General features: G+C 37.7%; 1 protein-coding gene across 1 annotated transcript in view; it reads right to left on the bottom strand.

Annotated features, from left to right (window-relative positions):
• Window positions 1–26,082, bottom strand: part of DOCK2 (dedicator of cytokinesis 2) — a 394,233-nt gene that overhangs the window by 345,571 nt on the left and 22,580 nt on the right. The window contains exons 5-11 of the mRNA XM_004679543.2: window positions 19,341–19,424; window positions 15,738–15,778; window positions 14,514–14,569; window positions 13,934–14,030; window positions 11,064–11,212; window positions 7,850–7,985; window positions 3,943–4,097 (exon numbers count right to left, since the gene is read on the bottom strand). Coding sequence (XP_004679600.1) covers window positions 3,943–4,097; window positions 7,850–7,985; window positions 11,064–11,212; window positions 13,934–14,030; window positions 14,514–14,569; window positions 15,738–15,778; window positions 19,341–19,424 — 718 coding nt within the window. The remainder of the gene's footprint in view (window positions 1–3,942; window positions 4,098–7,849; window positions 7,986–11,063; window positions 11,213–13,933; window positions 14,031–14,513; window positions 14,570–15,737; window positions 15,779–19,340; window positions 19,425–26,082) is intronic.

Genomic DNA, 26,082 nt, shown 5'->3' with positions numbered 1-26,082 from the left:
TTTATTTATTTATTTATTTCAGTATATATACTATATGATGAAATACTATTTAGTCATTATAAAAAAAAGAAAGAAATCCTTTCATTTGCAAAATTATAAATGGACCTTGAGGTCATTATGTTAAGTAAAATAAATCATAAAGAGGCATGGTAAAGGAATGGGTAAAATGCATGAAGTAGGTCAAATATAAAAAGTTTCAGTTATAAATAAATCATAAAGAATTTAATATCTATTATTGTGTATTTGAAAGTTTCTAAGAGAGTAGATCTTTGAAGCTTTCATTACAATAAAATAATTTCTTGTAATTATGTGTGGTGACAGATGGTGATGGTTTCTGAATATATACAAATGTGAATTCTTATACTGTACATCTGAAACTAATAAAATATCTTATTTTAATTATACTTCAATGAAAAAGGGATAGTCTTACTATTGTTATCTCACTCCAAAGAGTTAGCAAACATTTGAATTATTTTAAATTATTTGTTGGATGTAGGACAGTTTCCTTGAATGGAACATAGAGGGCACTAGCCATATCTGAGATACACTTAAGTAACTATTAGAATATGGTTGTAACAACATTGACATGAAGTATATTATTAAAATTCAAAATATTGTGAGAATACATATTAAAAGATTATGGTCTATTCACGGTGTCTTTGGTGAGACTATGAGGGGTAAATAATGTTGGTTAGGAAAAGATATTGGAGTGGGAAATGTTTCAAGCACAGCCGACAAACAAGCTGACCACAGAAATCATTTGAAAATTTTGACTTGTTCCTAAGAATAATGGAAAACAATTTAAAGGTTTTAGGAAGTGCAGTCACATGGTTCTGATATATGTTCATTTATCATCTCACACTTTCAAGCAGCCATACAGCACCCCCATGGAGTTCATGCTGATCATGGAGAATTCTAACACTTCTCTAACTTAGAAGTTTAATACTATTTGCTGAGGTAAGTCACTAGAATTTCCATGCAAGTCAGAAACACACAGGTAGATGGTAAGTAAATGCCCATTATCTTGGATTAGGAAAAACACAAAACATAGTGAAAACCTCAAGTCAATCCTAAGGGACATAATGGGAATTTGGCAAGTTAAGAGGATTTGTCTTGTTTTCAGAGATCTGTTCTTGTTGACATCTTGTTCCTTTTGTATCAGTCACCCCTAGAAGATTAATGGGAATAGTGTGAGCAAAGTTCAAGGGGGGGAAGGGGGATAAACCAATTAATAAAAAGAAATCACATAGCTCAGGATTAACCAATGATTACCACTCAATCAAATTACATATATCTTTCTTTCTTCCTTTTTGTTCACTAAGATTTAACAATATTAATGGAGTCTGTGGCAAGCACACCAGAAGACTCCATCCCCCAAATGTTGTTTTTAATTACTTTCAATTGGTAATTTTTGAGCTGTCATAGCAAAACACTTCTTGGGTATTACCAAGTATTGTGGCAAATTTCAGAGAGAACCAGCCTGCTAGGTCAAATAGCAGCCGCCTGTAATTTTCTTTATTAGAAATACAATCATAAATAAGAAAAGCAATTTAGAGAGCTGAGCTGGTCCCATTCATCCTTGCCCAGGAAGACCTGACCGGTAAATCCAAAGGCCCACCTGGCAGCAAGATAAGTGAGATCCTCTTCGCATGACCCCCCATCCCCACCCACATGGTCTCCTATGCAATTGAAGGAGGAGAACATTCCAATCTCCCTCAAGATCTTTTTGGAAATTAGCTTTGCCACTGGTCTGATGCTTAAGCTGCTTCTTTTCTGTCTAACAATTATTTACTTTGAATTTTGCAAGCCAAATATTTTCTGAGACCATTGGAAATTGGACCGTGATTTATCCCAATGATGAAGGATAAATCCTGCCCTGTTGACAACTGGCCATTACTGAAGATATCTCTTCTTGTCTTTGGTTTATTGTATGTCAAATCTATCTAGGACAGGCTATCAGGGAGAAGACTGGGTTCTTCTGGGAAGTACAGCTACTCTGAGTCAGACAGAGATAAGGAGTGCTTCCAAGTTCTCTTCCCTCTCTGTACTTCGTTCTTTCTTTACCTTCTACTCTGTTTGATCTCCCCCATTCCAATACTACTGTACATCCTTCAATCTTCTAAGAGCTTCCATGCATCCCTGACACATCAGAGGAATCACAACAAACAGGCATGCCACATCCTTCAATCTTCTAAGAGCTTCCATGCATCCCTGACACATCAGAGGAATCACAACAAACAGGCATGCCTCATCAAGCACACAGGGAACATCAGGGTACATCAGGGAACACAGCTGATCCAGAGCTGAACAGAGCTGGTGCAGGACAACCATCACTTAGATGGGCCAGTAGGCATTCTTGTTTTCAGCCATGAGGCACTCTTCTGTTTTCAGAGGCAGAAAGGTCCCATGAGTACTTTGCCAGGGATGCCTTGGGTAAAGATGACAGGTCCAATGACATGTAGACCACTTCTAAGGGAGTAGGAATATGGAATCCTAGTCAGTTAGATTAGCCTGGCTCTTTAATATTAGGGATTTAAGTTCACTGTAAGAAGAGCTTTCTACCATGCTGAATCTCTGGTGAGAGCCATTCAGGATATGTGATATACTCTACCCTTGATGACAGTCTAAAATAGGAACTAACTCATCTTTAGAGACAGACAGATCTGGATAGTAATCTCAGCTCTGTGATTTATAAATATATGTCATGTTGGGCAAATCACTTGACCTCCCTGAGATTCATCTTGTCCCCTAAATGGCACTGAGAAATGAGATTACATGAAATCAATTCAGTCTTTCTGGGTGAAGAACCCCATTTTCATAGCTATCTTAAGAAGAATCATTATTTGATGAACTACCAATATTCACTAGGCTCTGTATGTTATCTCTAATCATAATGTGCAAGCTAGGAAAACATCATTTGCTCCTTAAAGGCCAAAGCTCGTGACTTGATGATAGGAAATCCGTGGCAATTACAATTGAGATGGAAAAAAAAAAAAAAAGAAAAAATGTACAAAATGAACTGTTATATAATAAATAAATAAATAAATAAATAAATAAATAAATAAATAAATAAGCAAATAAATAATAAAGGCAAAAAAAAAAAAAAAAGGCCAAAACTCATGCTCCAGATCTATTCTATTTTCTAATGTATCAACTCAGACTCAAATATATGACTAGGGGTGGGCTCTAAAACCCAATGAAGGGGACAGGCAATGCTCACCTGGGGTCACCACTGGCCACAGAGGCAAGTGGGGGCTTAGAGATGCAACAAAATCTTATCCTTGGAGATCCAAGTGTTTTCCTTTACTTGGGCTGAGGCAATTAGAAACTCCCTCACTTCCTCCACTCTCAAAAACAACTAAAGTAGTAAAAGTAACAGCCCTACTCCTTGAGTATAGGTAGCATTCACCAGAGTTTGGACTTTTTTTTTTTTTTCTCATTGATGCCTGAAAGAAATGATCCCATGAGGCTAACACTGATTTTGATAATGGGAACCCAGGCTTAAGGAAAATCAAACAACCTGCCAAAGTCAGAAGAGTAAATGATGAGTCCAAGATATCAACTCCGGCATATTTCAGAGCCCACATTCACCCCATTGCTGTCGTAAATGTTATGGAGTTTTCACTAATTACTTCTTATACATTTAAAACATTTTTATTCTATCCATTGCTACTGTATGGATTTTGTTATTTCTGGTTATTTTACAGTAATCACAACCTATTTATAAAACCCTATAGCTATAACCCCACTGTAGAAAAAATGTGGTGGTAATAATTCCACCTCACTCCTAACCCTAAAAGTTATGTAATATTCTCAGTCAGCCTCAGTTCTCTTCCAGGTGGGAATTTATCTACAAGTAATGATGGAAAAAAGATGCTCTGTACAATGTGAACTCCAATCTCCCACAAATAGAGGTTTCCAGGCACTGTTGAACACACCTACCTTATGACAGTTTGCTTGTTGGGGTCATAGAGAGACATAAAGAGTTCAGCATCTTCTCCAATTCTGCACACAAAATTCCTCACGAAGACATAGAGACTGTGGGTAGGAGATGAGGAAATTCGGGAATACATTCCATAATCTGGCTGGTTTTTGCACTAAGAGATGAAAAGAAGATAGGAAAATGAAGACAATTAGCCCAGGACCACTAAGGACAACAGAAAGATATTCCAGGGAGTCATCTAAGTTCCACAGATTATGGCATTACACCCAACTCAACCACCAAAATTTCTGCATTCTGAGCTAAATCACCTTGATTTTCTTGACCCTGATTTTTCCACCTGTGAAACTATTAGCAACGACCCAGTCTTTCTTATAAAGTTAGTGCCATAAGAGTCACAAACTATTTAAAAATGCTTAAATGAATTTCATCAATACTAAAAATTTTTGTTTTTTTAAAGACACATTCAAGAGAATGAAAAGCTCAGGCATAGGCTGGGAAAAAATGATTTTTAAAACATTTATCTGACAGCATTTTTATCCAAAATATAGTCTTATAATTCAATGATAAGAAAATCAATCCAATTAAAACAGGCAAAATATTTAAGGAGATACTTCACAAAAGAAGATACAAAAGACTATGTTTGGTAAGCTCAACATCACTAGTCATTCTGGGAAATGTAAATTCAAACCATAACAAGGTACCACTACACAATCATTATGACAACTAAAGTTAAAAAACTGACAATACCGGTCCTCCCTGGTGGCACGGCAGGTTAAAGCACAGCACTGAGAAGCTAAAGCCACTTCCACATAAGTTCGATTCCCGCCTGCCCCAGAGGTGACCACATGGCATGGCAGACTTCTCCTGACCCGCCTGCTGCTGCCCTCAGCAGTGTACTTCGTCTATCTGCCTGTTCTGTTCCCCACTCTGTCTCTGGTGAAGCCTCTCGCCACCCCTGAGCCTCTGGCCTGTACCCCAGTTCTGTATGCACAAATAAATAAATTAAAAAAAAAAAACTGTCAATACCAAAAAATGGGGCTTTCATATTACCCAGCAATCCCACTCCTAGGTATCTACCCAAAAGATACAAAACACTGATTCAAAAAGACACCTGCATCCCCGTGTTTACTGCTGCTTTATTTACAATAGGAAAGACATGGAATTAACCCAAATGTAAAAAAGTAGATAACTGGATTAAAAAGATGTGGTACATATACACAACAGATTATTACTCGGCAATCAGAAAAAATAAACTCATGCCTTTTTGCAGTAACATGGATGTAGCTGGAAGGGATCATGCTTAGCGAAATAAGCCAGAAAGAAAAAGAAAAATACCAATGGTTTCACTCATAACAGGAGCATAAAGGACTGGAATGTGTGTGTGTGTGTGGGGGGAAATAATAGTAATGAACAACTATATACCAGAGACATTTTACGGGGGTGGAGTGGGGAATGAGATAAAAAATGGGGTGGGGGAGGGGGAAGTGCACTGGACTATGGTGATGGCACAGGGTGATTTTGTGATGGGAAGCCTACGGGGATTACAACTAAGAAGAAAAAGACATAGAATGATATAAAAATAAGCTATTATATTATTTTTTTTTAAAGATTGACAATACCAAGTGTTGGAAAGAATATAATGCAATGATAGCTTACAAAATGCTGATGGGAATCCAAAATTACACAATCATTTTGGAAAAAGAATGGCAATAAATTAAAAAGTTGAACATACAACTTATATGCTGTAGCAATTCTTTTGCTAGGTGTTACACAAAAAGAATGAGAATATTTGTTCATAAAAGATAGACATGCAACTGACCTTAATGAAATCTTAACAACATAGGAAACAAATCCAACAACATCATGGCATATCAATTCAGCATTAGACCAATGCACAAAGATCCTAATTTATAGTAGTTTAACTAAAAGTTGATTGAGATTGAATTTTGAAGAATGACCTTTTGGAATCATTGTTTAAAGAAAATTTTAATAAAGGACAATATAGTGTAGAAATTTCCCTTTTAAACAAATGTACTGGATAACAACAACCCACTGGGTTAGAAACTCATTACAAGGTTTCTAAGCATCAGGTAGAAAACTGAAAAGCATTTTCTTTCAAGTCAAAAGAATAATTAAAAACATACACAGGGCCCTTCCTGATGGCGCCAATGGGTTAAAATGCAATACTATGAAGCTATTGCAACCACTGCAGCAGAAGTTCTATCCCTAGCCTGGGAGCTGACCCACATGGCTAACTTGACTTCTCCTGACCTGTCTGCTGCTCCCTTCAGCAGTGTATTTCAGTAGATCTGCCTGTTCTGCTCCCCACTCTGTCTCTGGTGAATCCTTTCATCCTCTGCACCACTGGTCTGTACCCCAGTTCTTGTATGCATAAATGAATAAATCTCCATCAAAAAAACATACACAGAAGTGGAGGTGTTTTTTGATTAATTCAATCAGGGATTTTATCACTCCCTACAATGCCTCTCCCAGATAATAATCAGTTATATAACACGGGCCTCAAAAATACTATGCTGAATGAAAGAAGTCAGAGAAAACCTAAATCTGTATTATTATCTAAAACTCTAGAAAAGGCAAATTCTAGTCATAGAAAGCAAATTAGGGTTTACCTGGGGTTTTGGGCTGGAAAAGAGACTGACTACAAAAACAAAACAAAACAAAACAAACAAACAAAAAAAAAAAACAGGAGAAAACCATTTAGGGTGGGATGGAATGTTCCGTGTCTTTATTCTGTCTTGGTTTACTTAACCTAAATATTAGCAAAATTTGTTAATTTGTTAGTAAACTGTAAATGAAAAAAAGTTTGAAATGAATAAATTTTTATGATAAACTACATCCAAATCACTAAAAATAGTTTTACTTTCAATTAATATATGGTGAATAAAATTAATTTTTAAAATACAAATCAGGGCTCTCCCTGTTGACACAAGTTAAAGCGTCACATTATGAAGCTCTCCGAAGCCATTGCAGCACGAGTTCAATCCCTGGCCAGGTAGCTGACCCATATGGCGCGGCAGACCTCTCCTGACCCGCCCACTGCTCCCCTCAGCAGTGTAATTTGTCAATCTGCCTGTTCTGCTCCCCACCTGTCTCTGGTGAATCCTTTCACCCACCAACCTCTGGCCTGTACCCCGGTTCTGTAAGCATAAATAAATAAATCTTTAAAAAAATACAGATCAGATTATGTTAACCCTTTCTTAAACTCTTTCATTGCCTTCCTGGCACACTTAGAACATCTTAGCTCTTTTCCATGTCCCTGCATATATTATAAGAGCTGGTTACTGCTACCTACAATTTACTTTGAGGCCCCCTTTTAATCATTGCCATTCCCACTGCTTATGTTTCTATCTCCATACTGTCTTCTGTATATCTTGAACAGTCAGAACTCTGACCTATCTCCCGGACCTTTGCACTTGCTGTTTCCTCTGCCGTTGAATACCCTGTCCCTGTGTCACTCATGAACAAAGCCTTTCCTGATGGTGCCTTTTTAAGTAACCCTACTTCACTATGATTCAGATAAACTTGGGTTTATTGCTTTTAAGTAATGTTATCACCATCTGGAATTAATTTGTCCTTTTATTTGCTTACTTTTTGACAGGCTCTCTTCTCTCTTCCCATCTGGTAAATAAAGCTCTGTGAGAGCGAGAAATTTGCCTAGCATTAAACTACCTGTGGGATGGATGCTGAATGGATTACAGTTCTGAGCACAAAAAAACAAACAACAAAAAAAAAGCAGTAAAATGCATGTGGTTAATAATCATCTCAGGTCACAGGACAGATGTACTCTTGAATAATATACAGTCTGGCTAATTAGCCCATTATCTCCAGTTTATGATGTGTTAAATGCCTGCTTTGCTTGGACAAAGTCTATTTCACTAAGCTCACCATTTCTTCCTTGATACGCTCTGTGATTTTATCAGTTGCTTCTTCATGTGCATGGAATAAGCTGATAACACTGGTATTGTCAGGGTCCAAGATATTCCCATCTTCATCTCTGACAATCAGATCAAGTTCAAGGATCCTGAAAAGCAAAAACAGAAGTGGAGGAAAATCAGAATTTGTTGAATGATTTGGATATCGGCAAGTATTTTTTTACTAGAAAGTTCATCTGATTTCTGTGGGTCATACATGCCCAAAGAGCAGCTCCACACTGACAGCCTCACACTCAGCTATGAGTTGCATTGCCATAACTCAGTCTCTTTGGGAAGTAATTGTGGCAGTACATATTAAAAAACATTTAAATGTGCATTTCCTGTGATGCCGAGGTACACCACACTTTAACAGGGATGTGTTTTTTGAAGCATTGCTTGCTTCAGCACTTCACAACACAACACTTCCCCCAAAGGGGGAAGGCTAGATAAATTTGTCTATGATGGAATTCCATTTGGAGACTTTTAAAAATATGACATCATTTTGAATTGTTCAGTGACGTATCTCAATGAAAACTACCAAATATGGAAAGATATACAAAGTGGTTTTTTTTTTTATATTTTTTACAATTTATTTTTGCATAGACCAACTGAGGTGTAGACCAGAGGTACAGTGGGAGGACTTTTCAGAGACAGAGTGGGGAGCAGAACAGGTGTATTTACTGAAATATACTGCTGAGGGGATCAGCAGTGATAGAACTCAGATGGCAGCACCGAGACTCAACCCCTAGGCCACCAGGGAAACTCCTCAGACAGTGTGTTTTATATTATAAAAACAAAAAGCCAGATATGTCATCTGTATGCATGTACACAACTAACAATGAACAGAGAAAGATCTGTATTAAAAGCACCAAACTACCAATATGGGCACCTATGAAAATAGGCAGAGCCCTGGGACCTGGAGAGTAAAGGAATAAAAGGAGACATATGCTTATCTCAATTTGCTTAATACTAACATAACATAGCATAATATATAATATAACATAACATAACATAATATCAGATAAGTTATTCCTGTATTATTTATTCAATTGCAATTTGATAATAGTTATGGAAGACTGGAAATCTCAGATACATTGATTGTTCTTCCCTCTTTAGCATTGATTTCTTTCAACTCCCTTTGCCATTCTAATTGGCACAATTGACACGAATAACATCATACACACAGCATGTGTGATAAGCTCATATACAGTGAATGTCTCACATATATTCATCCACTTAACCCTTATAACAAGCCTAGGAGGCGGTACTATTAGTATTTGGTTTTTTTGTTTTGTTTTGTTTTTAAGATTTATTTATTTGTGCATACAGAACTGGGGTACAGGCCAGAGGCTCAGGGGGCAGTGAGAGGCTTCTCCAGAGACAGAGCGGGGAGCAGAACAGGCAGATCGACAAAGTATACTGCTGAGGGGAGCAGCGGGCAGGTCAGGAGAGTTCTGCCACGCCATGTGGTCACCTCCAGGGCAGGTGGAAATCGTACTCATGCAGAAGCGGCTTTAGATTCTCAGCGCTGTGCTTTAACCCACTGCGCCACCAGGGAGGGCCTAGTATTTGTTTTTTTACAGATGAATAAAATGAGGATAAGGGGGATAATTTAGTAAAAAAGTAATAAGCTTCCTATTTTGCGCTCTTAACTTCCATAATAGAGTTTCTAGACAGGGGACATTTAGGAGCTGAGTTGGCTGGGAAGTGGGGTAGGTTTACAAAGGCCTACACTTGAAGCTTGTTTTGCACTTCATATTGATATGGAAGACTTCAGCTTATCCATGAAAAAATATCCATTAGAGGCAGCTAATGGAGTCTTGGAGATAGCCAACAGAGATCTTTCTTGATCATCACTACCAAGAACAAGATTCTGCAGCAAGGACAAATGAAGGAGACAAAGTTTTTATCTCTTGAGAATCAGATTGAGAGGCACATTTCTCATCTCATTCAAATGCATTCCATAGGGAACCAAGGTTCATCTGTTTGTCCACATTCATTAAGAAATTAACTTCCAACTAGATATGACTCAATGTTGCACAGCTATGCGGCCCACAGGAAGGTGCTGCAGGGATAAATACATTTGACTAATGCTGAGCAGAGGCTCATGTGACCTCAGAAAAGATGGATTATAGGTGATATATAATTTAATGCCAAGAGCTTTCTAGCTCTTTCTCTTCAAAATGTATCAAAGTGGATTTGGTTGTCTGAATAAAATATTCTCCAAACTCCCCGAGGATTTGGAGAAGTCACTGAGGACTCTTCACCCCTTGGATATCTAAGAGTTTATCCATTATCAGTCTCACTTGGAAATCTGACCATTTTAGTAATCACAGGGCAGAACTGAGGGAACTCCCACAACCCAAGTTCAGGAGAAGCTGCAGGCCATTTATTTTGAAGCATTGGTATTAACATTTTTATTTTTCTTTCTTTCTTTATATATATATTTTTACATCATTCTTCATTTTGCACATTTTTTTCATCTCATCTGTAACCCCTGTGGTCTCCCCACCACCAATTCACCCATAGTGACATCTTTCACTGGAGGAAGCCTGAGAGTGCTCTCTTCTGATCACGAAATTGATAAATGAACCTAAGAGGAGGATGGGGGCAGGTGTGTGTGTGTGTGTGTGTGTGTATGACTGATAGCTATAAAGTTGTTGTCATCACTATTTTACTACTGGATCACCCTGCTTCAAAGATGGTTTCATATTATCCTTAGCTTCCCAGCATTCAAATTATGACCAATTTCTCTTCCTCCTTTTTGAAATGTGTTTGTAGCTGTTCATATGAGTTAATGATGGCATGTGGCTTGGATAATTAAGGGTGGGGTTGTGACATTAGGTCTCACAGTGGGACTTACAGGAGAGTTTTGTAAATGCAGTAATAAAATGACAACTAAGCTGAAGTGAACCAGCATGACTTGTGCTCTCCAGGCCTTTGAAAATAGGTTAAATGAGTGCCCTAAATCTCTCAGCCTAGTAATCACCACTGCAGAAGCAAGCATTCTCTCCATTTGTATGTTCTTGATCCCATGAAGGTGAGAGTAAAGGCACACTAGCATGATCTTTGGTAACAGTTTTCTCCTAAATTGAAAGTGCCATCCAAAAATGAAACTAGTCTTCTTGGGAAGAAAAGAAGGAAGTGGGAGGGTAGAGAAAAAAGGATCCCTTAGAAAACGTGGTTACTTGTTGCCATAGTCAATCTTGGATGTGACTTTCTGCTTCAGTTCCTTCAGCTCATCTTTGGGCAAAGTTCCTGAGAGGAGCTGGGACCGCCACTCCATCAGGTCACACATCATGGACTGCACCTGGAGGAAACGCTCCTTTTTGCTTGCCTAAAAGACAGGGAAGAACCTGTAATCAACTCTGCCCACAGTGCTTGGACATCTATTTGTCAAACCGTGCCAAAGTCAGGAGGGCATTCTCAGGGATCACAGCCTGGGTTTCTCTCCAACTACAAAGGGATTGAAAGTTGATTAGCATTGACATACTTAATCCCTTCCCCCTGCCCCCCCCCACACACCCTGGTGCCACAGCAAAAGTTATAATCTCATTCACTTCTTGGTTACAGACTGTTCTCTGAAAAGATACTTGCTAAGCATGAATGCCATGAACATCGGTTGCATGCAAGTCCTGGAACTTAAGTCCTTAAAAGTCTCTTACCTTTCATTTACTGGTGGTAAGGCCTATTTCCAGGGCAGTGTTGCCTTAAGTGTGACAAGCCCCAAAGGGCACAGACAAAAGATCAAATGCTATGGACCTATGTCTTGATTCTCTTCCATCCTCCTTCCACCTACCTTCTCAATGGAAAAAGAAAGTTGCAGTTTCATGATAATATGTCTTTCATCCCTTTGAGGTCTCTGGCTCAGAGTTTTTGACAAGTACTATAGCAAGCATTTTAATAACAGTCTCTTACTTTCACTGTATTAATTTGATAAAGTTCTGCTAATAGTTCCAAGTAGTTTTGGCTTTCTCTTTAGGAACCATTTATGGAATAATGAAATTACATATACTTGGTATTTGTCCCTGCTTCTGGACATAAAGCTCCTAAAATCCTTAGAATATCTTGAGTAATAAAAAGTGCCTTTTCTTATTATCATGAGGCTCTTTCAACCAAACCTGAATTCATACTAATGAGCTGGCTTTTGGTCAGTCCACTTGAGAGCTTCTAAAGTCAGGGACTGAGTTTTTAAACCCTAATCCTTTCAAATCCCCTACCCCCAACCTCAGAGGAAATGGACTAAATATTGAACTTATCTGCCAATGGCCACTAATTTAATTAATCAAGACTATCAAATGAAACATGCATAAAAACTCTTGAACACAAATCCCAAGTAACTTCCCAAATAGTCATATGGATGTTCTGAGCAGGTGGTATGACTAGAAAAGGTACGGAAGCTCTGTGCCTCCACCTCCAGTACCTTCTATGTATCTCTTATTTGACTGTGAGTTGCATCTTTTTTTTTTTATTATTCATTTTATTTTTATTTTTTTTTAAAGATTTATTTATTTGTGCATACAGAGCTGGGGTACAGGCCAGAGGCTCAGGGGCGGCGAGAAGATTCACCAGAGACAGAGTGGGGAGCAGAACAGGCAGATCTACGAAGTACACTGCTGAGGGGAGCAGCGGGCGGGCCAGGAGAGGTCTGCCACGCCATGTGGTCACCTCCGGGGCAGGCGGGAATCGAACTCATGCGGAAGTGGCTTTAGCTTCTCAGTGCTGCGCTTTAACCCACTGCGCCACCAGGGAGGGCCGTGAGTTGCATCTTTTATAATAAAACTGTAATTGTAGTGGTATAGTGATTCCTGAGCTTTGTGAGTTTTTTCTAGGGAGTTATAAAACCTGAATTGGAGGTGGGATGGAATTTGTTAACACTTTTGAAGAGAAGTGTGAGTAGTTAAGAACACAGAACTGAAAAGAAAGCAGTATTGCAGGGATGAGCCCTGAACACAATGGTTTCTGACACTAACTCTAGATAGTCTGTATTAGAATTGAGTTATAGGGCAACCAGTTGCTATTAGTGAATTAAAGAACTGTTGAAATGACACTGTATGCAACAAAATTCTTTATGAAAATCACTTAAGGTTATTCCAAAGGGAGCTAAGTTATTAAGTCAATATTTTACAGGTGATATGTAGATGTGGCAAGAATGATAAAGATGATACTGGAATGTAAGAAGTTTAAGAATCCCTTTACCATAGAAAAGAGCATGATGACTGCATGCAAAGATTCCTTAAGGGAAAATGTCAAGCTTCCATGGTACATGTGATATGATTTGAAGGGGAGGTAGGGCAAATGAACACTTATATTATTATTTGGTCCCTAAACTTTCTTAACACCTTTTGAGAAACTTGTATAATTAGATGTTCCAGTTACCATTTTTAGAAATGTTTGTACATGACAGCCAAAATTCATGACCTAAAAGGTGAGTCTAGAATAGGTTTGTATGCCAGCAAGTGCTGTAACAAGTGTGCAGAAAATCTTGGTTGACATTTTTACTCTCAGCTTAATGATTTTCTTAGCTAATTGCTTTCATTAGAAACTTTAGAAGCATCAAAGGAGTATTTAAAATTAGACTCGCTTCAACACAGGGAATGCATGGAAAATACACGTTTTGTTTTTCCAGGGTCAAAGCTTCCTCAAAGATGTGAGGAAATCCATTATTTAATTAATATATAAGAACAGTATTTTGTAAGGTGTTATCAGCAAACCACCAATTCAAGCCCTCACTAATGTGAATTAGTGAGTCTCACTGAAGGAAACTTTATTTTTTAAATATCTTTCAAGGTGATTTTTATACATATTCAAGTTGGCCAAAATTTGCAAAACAAACTTTGCCAAAAAAAAAAAACAAAACTATTCACGGTGGTTGTCATTGTGTGGTTTCAAGAAAGTCACCTAACTACCCTGGGCCTTGATATCCTCATAAGTAACATATTCTACTCTGTCACCAAAACCACCTTAAACTGTCCTGAACAAGACTAAATGTTAAGCCTGAACTAAACTGAAGATTCCAAGAAGCTTCTATCTCAAGTAATAGGGTTTTAAATCTTACCACATAGAGCTGTTTCCAGATGCTGCCCCATTCCCAAAGTGTTGTTGTCACTTCTTGCGCCAGAGGAATTTCTGCAGGGATGATGTTCTCAATATTTCTACTTAAGGCAGGAGAGAAAATAGCATGAAATTGAGACCCAGGTGCTAACAAGATAAAATGTTGGCAGATTTGCATTAAACTACAGCTGCTGAGAGGGGCTTTGTTGGCTTGAAACTGAACTGCCTCCAGTAACCACACCAATTACAAATGATGCAAATGATGGGACTCCTTTTTAATGTCCTCCCTCACTAGGGTGGACCCTCTGTACTCATTATTGAGGATTAAACTCATACAGTTCAAAGGCAGAGAAAAGTTTGATTCTCCAAACCTGCTAATACAGCCTCAGAATCAGATCTGAACACAAATCAATTTGCATTAGATCTCCCTTTGAGTGAGAAAAGGAGACACACAAATAAACATGGGCATAAAGATGGGTCAGATGAGCATCTTTCACATCTGTCAAGTCGGGTTTTCAAAGTAAACAGGACAGAGACATCCGTGAACCACTAGAGGGTCAAGTCTGGCAAGGAATGGCAAATACCTTTTTTTCTCAATTGTCACTTCCTTGATGTGGATGAAAGATTTAGGAAAAATGCCCTGTTGGAATAGGATAAGATAAAACAGAACAATAAATAAAGTAATAAAATAAAATGTTCATCAGAAATACCTGACCCCAGGTCTTCATTATTTTTTAAAATCTACTAAGTGCAAAATCTTAAAATTTTAAAGGAATGATTCAGAATCGGAAAGAGAAGGAGGTGAATCATGATTCTACTCATTTAGGTATAGTTTCCATTCAGTTCTCCCGCAATGCCTAGAGATCTCATAATACCCCTGCATTCCAGGAACAATCAATGCATAGAAATCTCATAATACCCCTGTATTCCAGGGTATGTTCAGCCCATATTCATTCAATCAGGGTACAAAAGGGAGCACTTGAAAGATAGCACTCTGCTTCTCCACTTTTCTGCCCAATTCCTGGGAAGAAGTCACTCTTATATTCACAAACAGCTATAAAATCAGACATGAAGCAACAGTGTCCCTGACTGTACATGGGACATCTAAATTTGAGACCTATTTTTCCCTGGATTACTATTGTACATCAAAGAGCTGAGTAGGATCATGCTTTCTAACACAGCATGTCAGGGCGTTACATAGACATCTCAAGAGGAAAAAGAAGAAATGTTTATTACTTCTTTGTTTCATAAAAAAGGCTTGCTTGAGAAGTATATTGATTACTTGGGATTTCCTTCATTAATTCAATCAACATACACACGGGGAATATCCAATCAGTCCCTGGACTAGTGACCATGTGTGATCAAGAGAGGAGCAAATAGCTCATGGAGATGAAGGTGTAATATGGGACTGGAACAAATAAAACACCAAGAGGAAAGATTGGACCTGTCTTTTCTATGTCAGATTGGAGTTATAAGTGATGGAATGATGAAGCCCTCAAATAACTCTAAAGGACGGCAGGGGATAAAACTTTTTACATGGTAAGGTAAATGTACAATTCCATAGGGACTCCAGAAGGAGCAACCACATGTGACTGGTATGTTGGGAAAAGTTCAGGAAGAAACAGCTCTAGAGATCAGCCTTAAGAATGATTGAAAGGGACTGGCATTAAGGCACATCTAGGACAGGGAGTAAAGGTGGAAAAGCACAGACATTATGAGGGAAGACCATCTGTTGAGAAGGAATGATGGAAAATATGTCCATGTAAAGACATCCAGTATTGTCCCCAGTAAAAGCAAATCGACCTTACCTGTAAAATTTTGTCCTTTATGAGGTATCCCCTATACCAGTCTGCAAAAAGAAAACAAAAGAACAAGTTGCTTAATTATTCTGACAAGCGTGTTCCTGCTTTGTCGTTGTTCCATCTATTTGTTTGTAACTTGCAAAGAAACACCTCAAAAAGAAATAAGATTCATATAAAATGTATGTTTCCTTTGTTTGAAAAAGCAGACATACCAGTGATGGTGGCCAGTTCCCACCCCCCTTCTCTCCCTGTTCCCACCACTACATTTAGCTTGTGCTGAAGAGCAATGACTTCCAACAGACAGGTGCCTGTAATTCACCAACCCCTACCCAGGGTTTGGACTATCTCCATTACCTGCCTGAGTCCAGTGTTTCACTGCATATTTTCAAACACTGTCTGAGGGACATAGAACAGCTGAGGTTTTGACAAATATGCTAAAATAATAACCATTCTGACAGCATCAAATAGTGTCTAAAATGTGATTTACAGAAGTTAATCATTATAAAACAAGTTTGGGGATAAGTTAAAGGATGGTGGGAATTTGAAAAGATTCTTTATTGTAGTCATATCAAAAATGATTCAATTAACAGAAATTCAAATCACACACAATCCTCTGACAAAACTAACCTCAGTGTAGCAAGTGTTGATGACTGTTATGAGTCCACTGGCCTCTGAAATGATTCAAGCAAAGCCAAATAGAGGCATTTGTCATCTTTGTAAATAAAAAATAGTCTGTCATGGAGCGTCATTAGCAAACCCTCATTACTGGACTGACAGCTTTTTGTCAAAATTTGTTCTCAACAGACATATATGCAATCCCCCAAAACAATTTGAAATGCAAAGCCACCCCTCATCATCATGAGCATGCTTGAGGGCTTGGTCTTAAATAAAGTTCTAGAGGAATAGGAGCCCGCAATATCTCTTATTTGAGAGACAGAAAGTGGAAAGTAAGAAAAGGGAAAACAGAAAGAAAGGAAAAAAAGTTGAAAAGAAATAACCTCAAGTTTGGAACAAACCTGGAATAAATATGCACTTTTCTTATATGAAGCCTTTTTAATCTTCATGAAATCATGTAAATATAGGAAATGTATTCTACCATTTTATAGATGTGTGCTCTGTCTGAGTCAGAGAGATTAAATGACTGATAAAGTTCACACAGCTAGTAAGTAGCAGTGTCCTTGAATGTAACCTTGAAGGCTTCCATGTTCCTAGAACTTAGATTCACTCCTGAGCAAAGCATCCACAGTCTCTTACCCCCTGTATCAATATGCTGACTCCCAGAGGCAAGCTCAACCTGCCCTGATTGTGCACTTAGCATGTGCATGACACTGGACAAGGTACTTTCAGAAGTAAACCCCTAGCGAACCTGTGTGGGAAGGAAAACTCTTAATTCACATACAATTCTTCAACTACCTAAAGCCATCTAACAGACTTCTAAACATTGTATTCAAAGTGTTCATGAACCTAGCAATCATGAATCAAATTCATATGTCAGCTCTTTCCAAGAAGGTATTATGTATTGTTAGCACAAGGATAAATTAAATAAAATAGAATTTGAAACAGAAAACAAAAAGTTAGAAGAAAGGACACTAATCTCAAAGACAAGTAAAGGTGGCTTGAGTGAAGTAGAGCAGCAGCTTTTTTGAAGATGCAGTTCTAAGCCAGATAAGGGTAGCAAGACATTGACTACCCGCAACATGACTGGTCAGTTTATTGTTTCAAGCTCTCTCTAGATAAGCTGCAGGAAAAGAAGAGAAAGACACTGGTCTCAATTTTGAAAGATAAAAATAATTCCCCAGTCTTTTTCATTGTCTTTGCTGGCATGGAATGGAGAAGAGAAAGCAAGTCTCCAGGCATGAGACAAGAAAACAGCCCCTCACTCTCTGTGTGACCCCAGGAGCATCATGTCTCATCCCTGGCTCTAGGTTCCTATCTGTAAGCCAGAGTTCTCTTGCCTGTTTCTCAGAATTTGCATTTAATATTAAGCACACAGAGACATGAAGGAAAATTGTCCTACCATTTTTATTTTCACTCTTTGCACTTAATGAACCCTCTACTCCCACCCCACCATTTGCTCATCTGTTACCAAGTAGAACTAGATTTGTACAAGTGTGAGGTACATTGTAGGAAGGGGGCACTTCCTCCCAGTTTCATTCACTTTGTGTGTGAAAGGATTTAATGAGGCCAGAGAGAGAAACTTTAGGGGCCTGGATACTCAAAAGCACAAAATATCCCCTCATATGGATCCTCCCTACAAAACCAAGAGTGATACCAAAGCATAAGTATAAGGAAAGTGATCAAAGTTGTCACTTTCTCCATGATGACTCCTTGAAAGCTGCTTTGAAATATCAAATCCTTCTCCCACAAAGACAAAGACTTTCTTTTTGTTCGCATCTGTGTTTGTGTTTGTTACATGTTTGAGCTTGGAGTGCCCATGCATGTGCACATATGTGCATATGTGTGTGTGTGTGTGTATACATGTGCACCTCTGCACTAAACCTATGAAGTTCCCTTGGAAGTTGCATATAGCTAATCCAAGTGGCAATTTGTCCTGCCAGTTGCTGTTAGGAGTAACAAGGTAATAAGCTACAAAAGACATAGCATAGTGCCTAATGTACTAGTAATCAAACGGTATCTGGTGTTGAAGGTGACCACGTTTCTCTGAGGAATCTTTCTTGATAGCAGTGTCATGCCTGCCATCTGCTTAACCTGAATTCTTAGCCCAGGGCAGGTGGAGAACCCTGTCTGAGGGATTACCAGGGAAAAGGATGGGGGCTGGGTGCTCAGCCCACTTCAATGTCTGTTCTGCCCAGTCGCAGAAAACACTCTATGCCTTCCATGTCAAAGGATTATAGGAAGGGCCAAGCAACAAAAGTACTCTGTTGGTTCAGCAGGATCACTGAGATTTGAGAGAGCCTTACTATGGTTGACACATTCAGCTTTTATGCCCAATTCATGTTCCCATTATCAATATTATCAGTAATATGGATGAAATAAAAATACTATCTTCAAATTGCCTGACGCATGAGTTCAAAGACACTAGCCTTTGTGAAAATTTTAGAAACGCCCTCTATCACTGCCACCATCATGGGTGAACACAGTCTAATAGGCACTGGGCTTCATAAGGGGATACTCCTTCTGTGGGAATAAACTGCCTTGCTCCCAGTTTGATGGAAGGATTCACCAGTGCATCAACCACAAAGGTGCGGTGCATCAACCACATAAACAGCAGTTCTTGTAGAAGCAGGAGTACAATTTTCTGAGCACTACAAAACCTTAACAATGCTTATTTGCTCTTATAATGTCATTGATACCACTAACTAAGTATCTGTAGAAAGTGTCGCAGACATAACCAGTCCCCTACTGTGGCAACTGGAGGATACAATGAACCTCAAACCTACCAGGTAAGTCTTCACTATTAAGCATAAATTCCTACAACAACAAAGCATTATTTCAATAAACTCCAATTTCTAATATTAGAAAAATGCATTTCAACAAACCACACAAATTCCAAGAGAAGGCTAGATGTATTGATCATGACCTTTAGGGACCCCAATATTGTGTGCTAAGGGTTTCAGAATCCAAGGGGTACCTGCACCAGTGACTCACCTCCACAGGTCTCTTGTATTCGTACCACATCACCAATTTGCAGGGAGAGCTGGAGGGCTCCACTGCCTTGGAAGTTGTATATGGCTGTGAAATGAAAGAGATATAATCAGGTCAGACAATTGATTCCATGCTCCTGATTCCAGAATCACTTTTCTTTCCTGTTCTTCTGGCCTGAGTCTATACCATGCCCATGCAGACCATTTGGAGTAAACAAAATAGGTATAGAAATCCATTGCCCGCCACAGATGTCAACATAGGCCCAGCATGGCTGCTAGAGACCTTTTCCCAGCACAAGTCCTACACTTTAGTCTAAGTGACAAGGAGGGTGTTCATATCATCTACCAAGTGTTCCCTCTTACTATATGACAGGCATCCTCTCATTTCAATCTCATAGCAACCTGTAAGGTATAAACTGTGATGCCATTTACATATGAGGAAAGAGAGGCCACAAACTTTTCATGTAGTTTATCTAGAGAGATGACCAAAGTCTTCAGGTTAGGAAGTGGCAGAAAAGTCAATATCTAATTTCCATATGCAACTGTTATGTCTATTTGCTCCTCCCTAATTACTCTACCCTGGTGACAACAGCCTAAAATGTCAATCTCTCTACTGTTCAATGACCACAACTTTCATCATCTAACCATGTCTTTCTCCCATACAGATCTAACCAACTTCTGTTCTTTCATCAAAAGATGCCTCCGCCTTCAGCCTTCACAAAAGAAAATCCAGTCTTCACCAAAGAAAATCCTTTAGGATGCAATCCTGCTATATCCATGAGATCCTCCCTGACTTCTCCAAGCCACAATGGCCATCCTAATGGTTGTTAGGACTTTATAATATAAGGAGTTAAGCACTTAAGGGTGTGCCCTGCACTTACAAGCAGGAGTTTGCTGTGAACATGCTTAGTCTCTTCTTGTGATAAACTTGGGCTTTATTCCAAGAGAATGGAAAATTGAAGTGATTCTCTTTATTTGCTAACAATAAATTGAGATACAAATTCATTCACTTAAAGTGTATAACTCATGTTTTGCAAATGGCAACGGGTCATCCTTTTATGGCTAAGTAGTATTTCATCACACACGTGTAATGGAATTAATTTCTTTCTTTTATTCTCCAGTTATCCACTGATGGGCATTTAGGTTATTCCCATATCTCTACTACTGTTAATATTGTTATGAACACAGAGATGCATATATCCTTGAAATTGCTACTTTTGTACTCTTCAGATAAATACCCAGAACAGAGTAACTAAATCATATGGTAGTTTTTATTTATTTATTTTTTTATGAATCCCCATAGTATTTTTCTTTTTTAATAAAGGGCATTGATTGATATTCCCAACCAAAGCATAAGCAGGTCCCCTCTACTCCACAACCTCACCAATGTTTGCCATTTTGTGCCTTTTTCATAAAAGCCATAACAGGTATGAAATGATATCTTGTTGTAGTTTTGGTTCGCATTGTCCTAATTATTAGTGATGCTGAACCTATTTTCATGTGCCTGTTGAGACTATTATCAGGGTATTATTATACTTGAGGGTATCATGTTAAATGAAATAAGTCAAGTAGAGAAAGACAAATACATATGGTTTTACTCATATGTACAATATAAACAAAGAAAGCAAATGAACAAACAAAGCAAAAACAAATTCTAAGATATAGAGAACAGACTGGTGATTACCAGAGAGGAAGAGAGATTAGAGGGTGTGTGAAATAGATGATAGAGTCAATTATATGGTAATAGATTAGGTGGTGATCATCACATATTGTATCCAGGTTTGAAATTATACTGCTGTAAACCTGAAATTAATGTTATAAACCAATGTTTCCTCAAAAAAAGGTAAAATGTATAATTAAAAGATTAGTCACAGAACTGTATAATCATTACTATGGTGAATTTTAGAATATTTTCACCAACTCAAAAAGTCATACCAGCTCCAAACAATTATTAATTTACATTTTTTAAAATATTTATTTATTTATGCCTAGAGAACTGGGGTACAGGCCAGAGGTGCAGGAATGGTGAGAAGATTTAGTGACAGAGTAGGGAGCAGAACAGGCAAATGAATGAAGTACACTGCTGAGGGGAGCAGTGGTTAGGTCAGGTGAGGTCTGCCCAGCCATGTAGATCACCTCTGGGGCAGGGATTGAACTCATGCTGAAGTGGTTTTAGCTTCTCAGTGCTGTGCTTTAACCTGATGTACCACCAGGGAGGGCCCTAATTTACATTTTATCTGTATAGATTTATCTTTTCTGGCCACTTCATGACTGGAAACTTATGTGGTCTTTTTGTGATTGGTTTCTTTCACTAGCATATTGTTTTCAAGATTCACCCATATTTTAATAACTATTAGTACTTGATTCCTATCTATGAACAACATTCCAAATATATCCCCATTTGGGCCCTCCTAGTGGCACAACAGGTTAAAGCATAGCATTATGTAGCTAGCTGAAGCCGCTTCAACATGAGTTTGATACCCGGCCAGGGAGGTGACCCAGCTAGTATAACAGACCTCTCCTGTCTCTCCTGCTGCTCCTCTCAGCAATGTATTTCAGTTGATCTTCCTGTTCTGCTCCCCACTCTGTCTCTGGTGAAATCTCTCGTTCCTGCACCTCTGGCTTATACCCCAGTGCTGTATGCATAAATAAATAAATCTCAAAAAAAGAATATTTCCCACCCTCCCCATTTTATGTTCATTAGTGAATGAAGGAGTAAAGGGTTTAAATTGAAGAAATTACTGAATTCTCATACTGTGCAGAGGACAGAGAATGGGTAGAGGGAAGAATAGTGACTGTGGAGAGGTCCATGAAGTCTTTGACTTATCTTTCTAATCTAGGTGATCCTTAAACAAAGTAGAGATTTGCTGCTGATGAATTTCACCAAACAAGGCTTAAGGCAAAAATTTTCCCAGCTACTCTTTATAGTCCCACCATTGACACAGTTCATTCCCTCTCTCTTTGGGCTCCAAATTCCTCATTTAGCAACAAAACAAAATACATTAAAAAAAAAAACTACTTCCTAGTGTAATAGCAGCAAAATTTTGGGAACTTCAAATAACTGACCACTAAAGAAACTGAAATATCTGAGAAAATGCTTCAAAATTAACATTATTCAACTTTGGGAAACAGTCAAAGACTCAAGGCGAACAAGAAAATGCTTAATCAAGAAAAAATCCAGTAAAACCTGGTAGAAATTTGTTACATTTTATCTAATCCTTACCCCTTCCTCTATTTTCCATCTAGGGAGTCTAGTCTTGACTGTGTATTCCATGTCAATGATGATGTGAGTTGCTAACGTGGGATGGCATAGAGTGGAGTTTATCCCATTATCTGCTTTGATTTGTCTGTGGGATCACTGTTGGACTACAGCCATAAACTTGCCTTTATTTCACTGACTTAGCGATCTCTTAGGATAGAGAAACCACTATACATAGGACATTAGTAAAAGACATTTAAAAGCAAAAGAGCTACTTGCTTCAATGTGGGGCAATTAATGTAAATTGGGCAAAAAATAATCCCACCAATAGGTCTGGGATGAACAATTAAGGAGTGAAGTGCTTTGAAGAATACCCACATTTATAAGGGAAAACCAGAGAATCTAGAAGTCCTAGCACAGGGTTAGATACATGCTGAAAAGGTGTGTAAAAACACTAAGCTCACAATTCTGATTGACTTTCAAGCTATATAAAGGTAAGGAGTGTATATTTAAGAGTTTTAAATGGCTTAGCTAAGCACTGAAAGTATGCCCTTAAATATATACATGGAATCCAGCTGCAAAGATGAAATTTATTTCTTTCAGTTCCATGCATTTCGAAGACTTCAATGGTCATATACAATAAATATTACAGATTTCACAAAAGTTAGTTTAGAAAAGTCACTAAACAAATCATTACCACCTATATTCAAGTAGTGACAACAGCCTAGCAAGGAGGGAGAAACTGACTTTCCAAAGCTGGCATATTGCAATATTCTAGAGTAGCTTTCAACACAAACGTATGAGGCATGTGAAGAAACAAGTATAGGGAAATAAAAAAAGAAATTAATAGAAGCTTTCTGAAGAAGAATACATTGGATTTATGAAAAAAAGACTCTAGTCAGTTGTCTTAAATATACTCAAATAACTAAAATAGAGGGCAAAAAAAAAAACTAAAGAAAACCAGGAGAATTACATCATCTCAGAAAATGGGGATTATCATTAAAAAGAGAGAGAAATTGTAAAAGAAACCAAATAGAAATTTTGGAACTGAAAAGTATAATTACAAATATGAAAAAATTCAATAGAGATTTTCAACAGCAAATTTGAGTGGGCAGAAGATACAATGACTTTGAAAATAGCTTACCTGAGATTATCCAAACTGAGTAACAGAAAAAAAGTATTAAAACTTAACAGATTGTAAATGGCCCACTTGGTAGTGGGACACTCTCAAGGACACAAGCTTCACATAACAGAAGTTCTTCAATGAGAGGAGATGGAAGACATGAATCTTTATGCCCCACAAGCTCAATGAAATCAAAGCAAGATAAATCCAGAAATCCACACCAAGATATAACAGTCAAATTTTAAAAAAACGAAGATTGAAAAAAAGTCATAAAAGAAGCAACTCATCATATACAAATAATTCCAATAAAATTAACAAATGATTTATCTTCAGAAAATTTGGAAACTAGAAAGCAGAGGGATGATATATTTGTGATAAAAACTGTCAGCCATGAGTTATTTATCTTACAAAATTATTCTTCAAAAAAAGTGAGCAATTAAAGTGCTAAAAACAGACAGTTCATCACTAGTAGACAACTGTAAAAACAAAGACAAAAAAAAATTTATATACTATGATAATGGGCATATAATGTATAAAAATATAATGTGTGATAGTAAACACAAGAGAAAAGATAGACTTGCACAGAAGCAGATATTTTGTGTACCACTAAATCTAAATCAGTAAGTTGGTAATAATGCAAACTATATTGTTATAAAAATGTAAGCTCTTAACTGTAAACCCCAAGTTAACCATAAAGAAAATATATAGAGAATATTACATGAGAAAGAATCAAAAGTGGAAACTAGAAAAAAGTTAAATACAAAAGAGCATAACACTGAAGAAATAAGAAACAAACAAAAAGATATATTAAAAACCAATAGCAAAAGATAAGTCTTTCCATACCAGTATATACCTTAAGTGTAAATATGATAAATCCTCCTGTCAAAAGTCAGAGATTAACAGAAAGAATTTTTTAAATCACACATGTTCCAACTATCTTTTGTCTATAAGAGATTCACAGTAAATCTAAGAACAAATAAGATCAAAGTGAAAAAATGAGGAAAAATGTTTCATACACATAGTAATAAAAAGAGACTAGTTACAGATATTACCAGTAACAGACAAAATAGACATTAAGAAAAAAATTATTTTAAAAGATAAAGAACGACATTATATATTAGCAAAAGAGTCAAACAACCAAGAAAATATAGCAATTATATACATAAATAATAACACCAAAATATATGAAACAAACATTGACTAAAGGGACATATAAACAGTTATATACTAATATTGAAGATTTCAGTATTCCACTATCAATAATGAACAGAATTAGCTAAAATTAGTAAGAAAATAAAGGAACTTAACAACACTATACATAAGCAGAACTAACACCTATACAGAACACTACATCTTAAGTAAACAAGGAACAGTCTATGGAACACACACTATTAGACCATAAAATAAGTCTCAGTAAATTAAAAGACTGAAATAATACAAAGCATCTTTACTGACCATAAAAAAATGAAACTAGAAATGAATAACAGAAGGAAAAGTGAAAAATTTTACATAAATATGTGTAAACTAAACAATATATTATTTTTTTGTATTTATGCATACAGAACTGAGGTACAGGCCAGCAGTGTGGAGGGTGAGAGGATTCACCAGAGACAGAGTTTGGAGATGAACAGATCAATGAAATAAACCACTGAGGGGAGCAGCAGGTGAGACAGGAGAGGTCTGCTGTGCCATGTGGGTCACCTCCAGGGCCAGGGATAAAACTGGCACTGAAGTGGCTGCAGCTAGCTTTCAGTTGCAGTGCTGCACTTTAACCCACTGTGCCACCAGTGAGGGCCCAAAACAATATATCAATATATTCTTAAATAACCACTGTGTCAAAGAGGAACCACACAAGAAATTAAAAGCTTCTGATACAAAAAAACAAACAAACAAACAAACAAAAAAACACACATGTACAACCTACCAAAACTTATGGGTGATCACATCAGTGAAGAAGTGAAGATGTCTTGGAGAAGAAATGAGCTCAAAACCCTCTTCAAATATAAATAAGTGACCTTTATAATGTTGCTTCACATTCTCAACTATCCTTTCATTTTGCCCTTACAACTAATATATAAGGTAGGTACTATCCTCATTTTTACAGAAGAGGAAACTGAGTTTCACAGGGTTGAGTGAGTCTTCCATGACCCTACCCCTCATGCAACAAATGTTAAGTCACAGAGCTAGAACTCAAGTTCAGCCCTAAGCCTTGCATGTATTGACTGCCACAGCACCCAGAAGGCAGGTGTTCATGTGCTCACCAAGCCTAACATTGTTTCGATGTTGTCACATTCTCTAAGCTTACTTTTTTTTTTTTTTTTAAGATTTATTTATTCATACAGAACTGAGGTACAGGCCAGAGATGCGGAGGGTGAGAGACTTCACCAGAGACAGAGTGAGGAGCAGAACAGGCAGATTGATGAA

Source organism: Condylura cristata, unplaced genomic scaffold (genome assembly GCF_000260355.1).
Source record: "Condylura cristata isolate star-nosed mole 26May11 unplaced genomic scaffold, ConCri1.0 scaffold00008, whole genome shotgun sequence".
Lineage (NCBI taxonomy): Eukaryota > Metazoa > Chordata > Mammalia > Eulipotyphla > Talpidae > Condylura > Condylura cristata.
The sequence above is the reverse complement of the archived record's forward strand: the minus strand, read 5'-3'. Positions and strand labels throughout refer to the sequence as shown.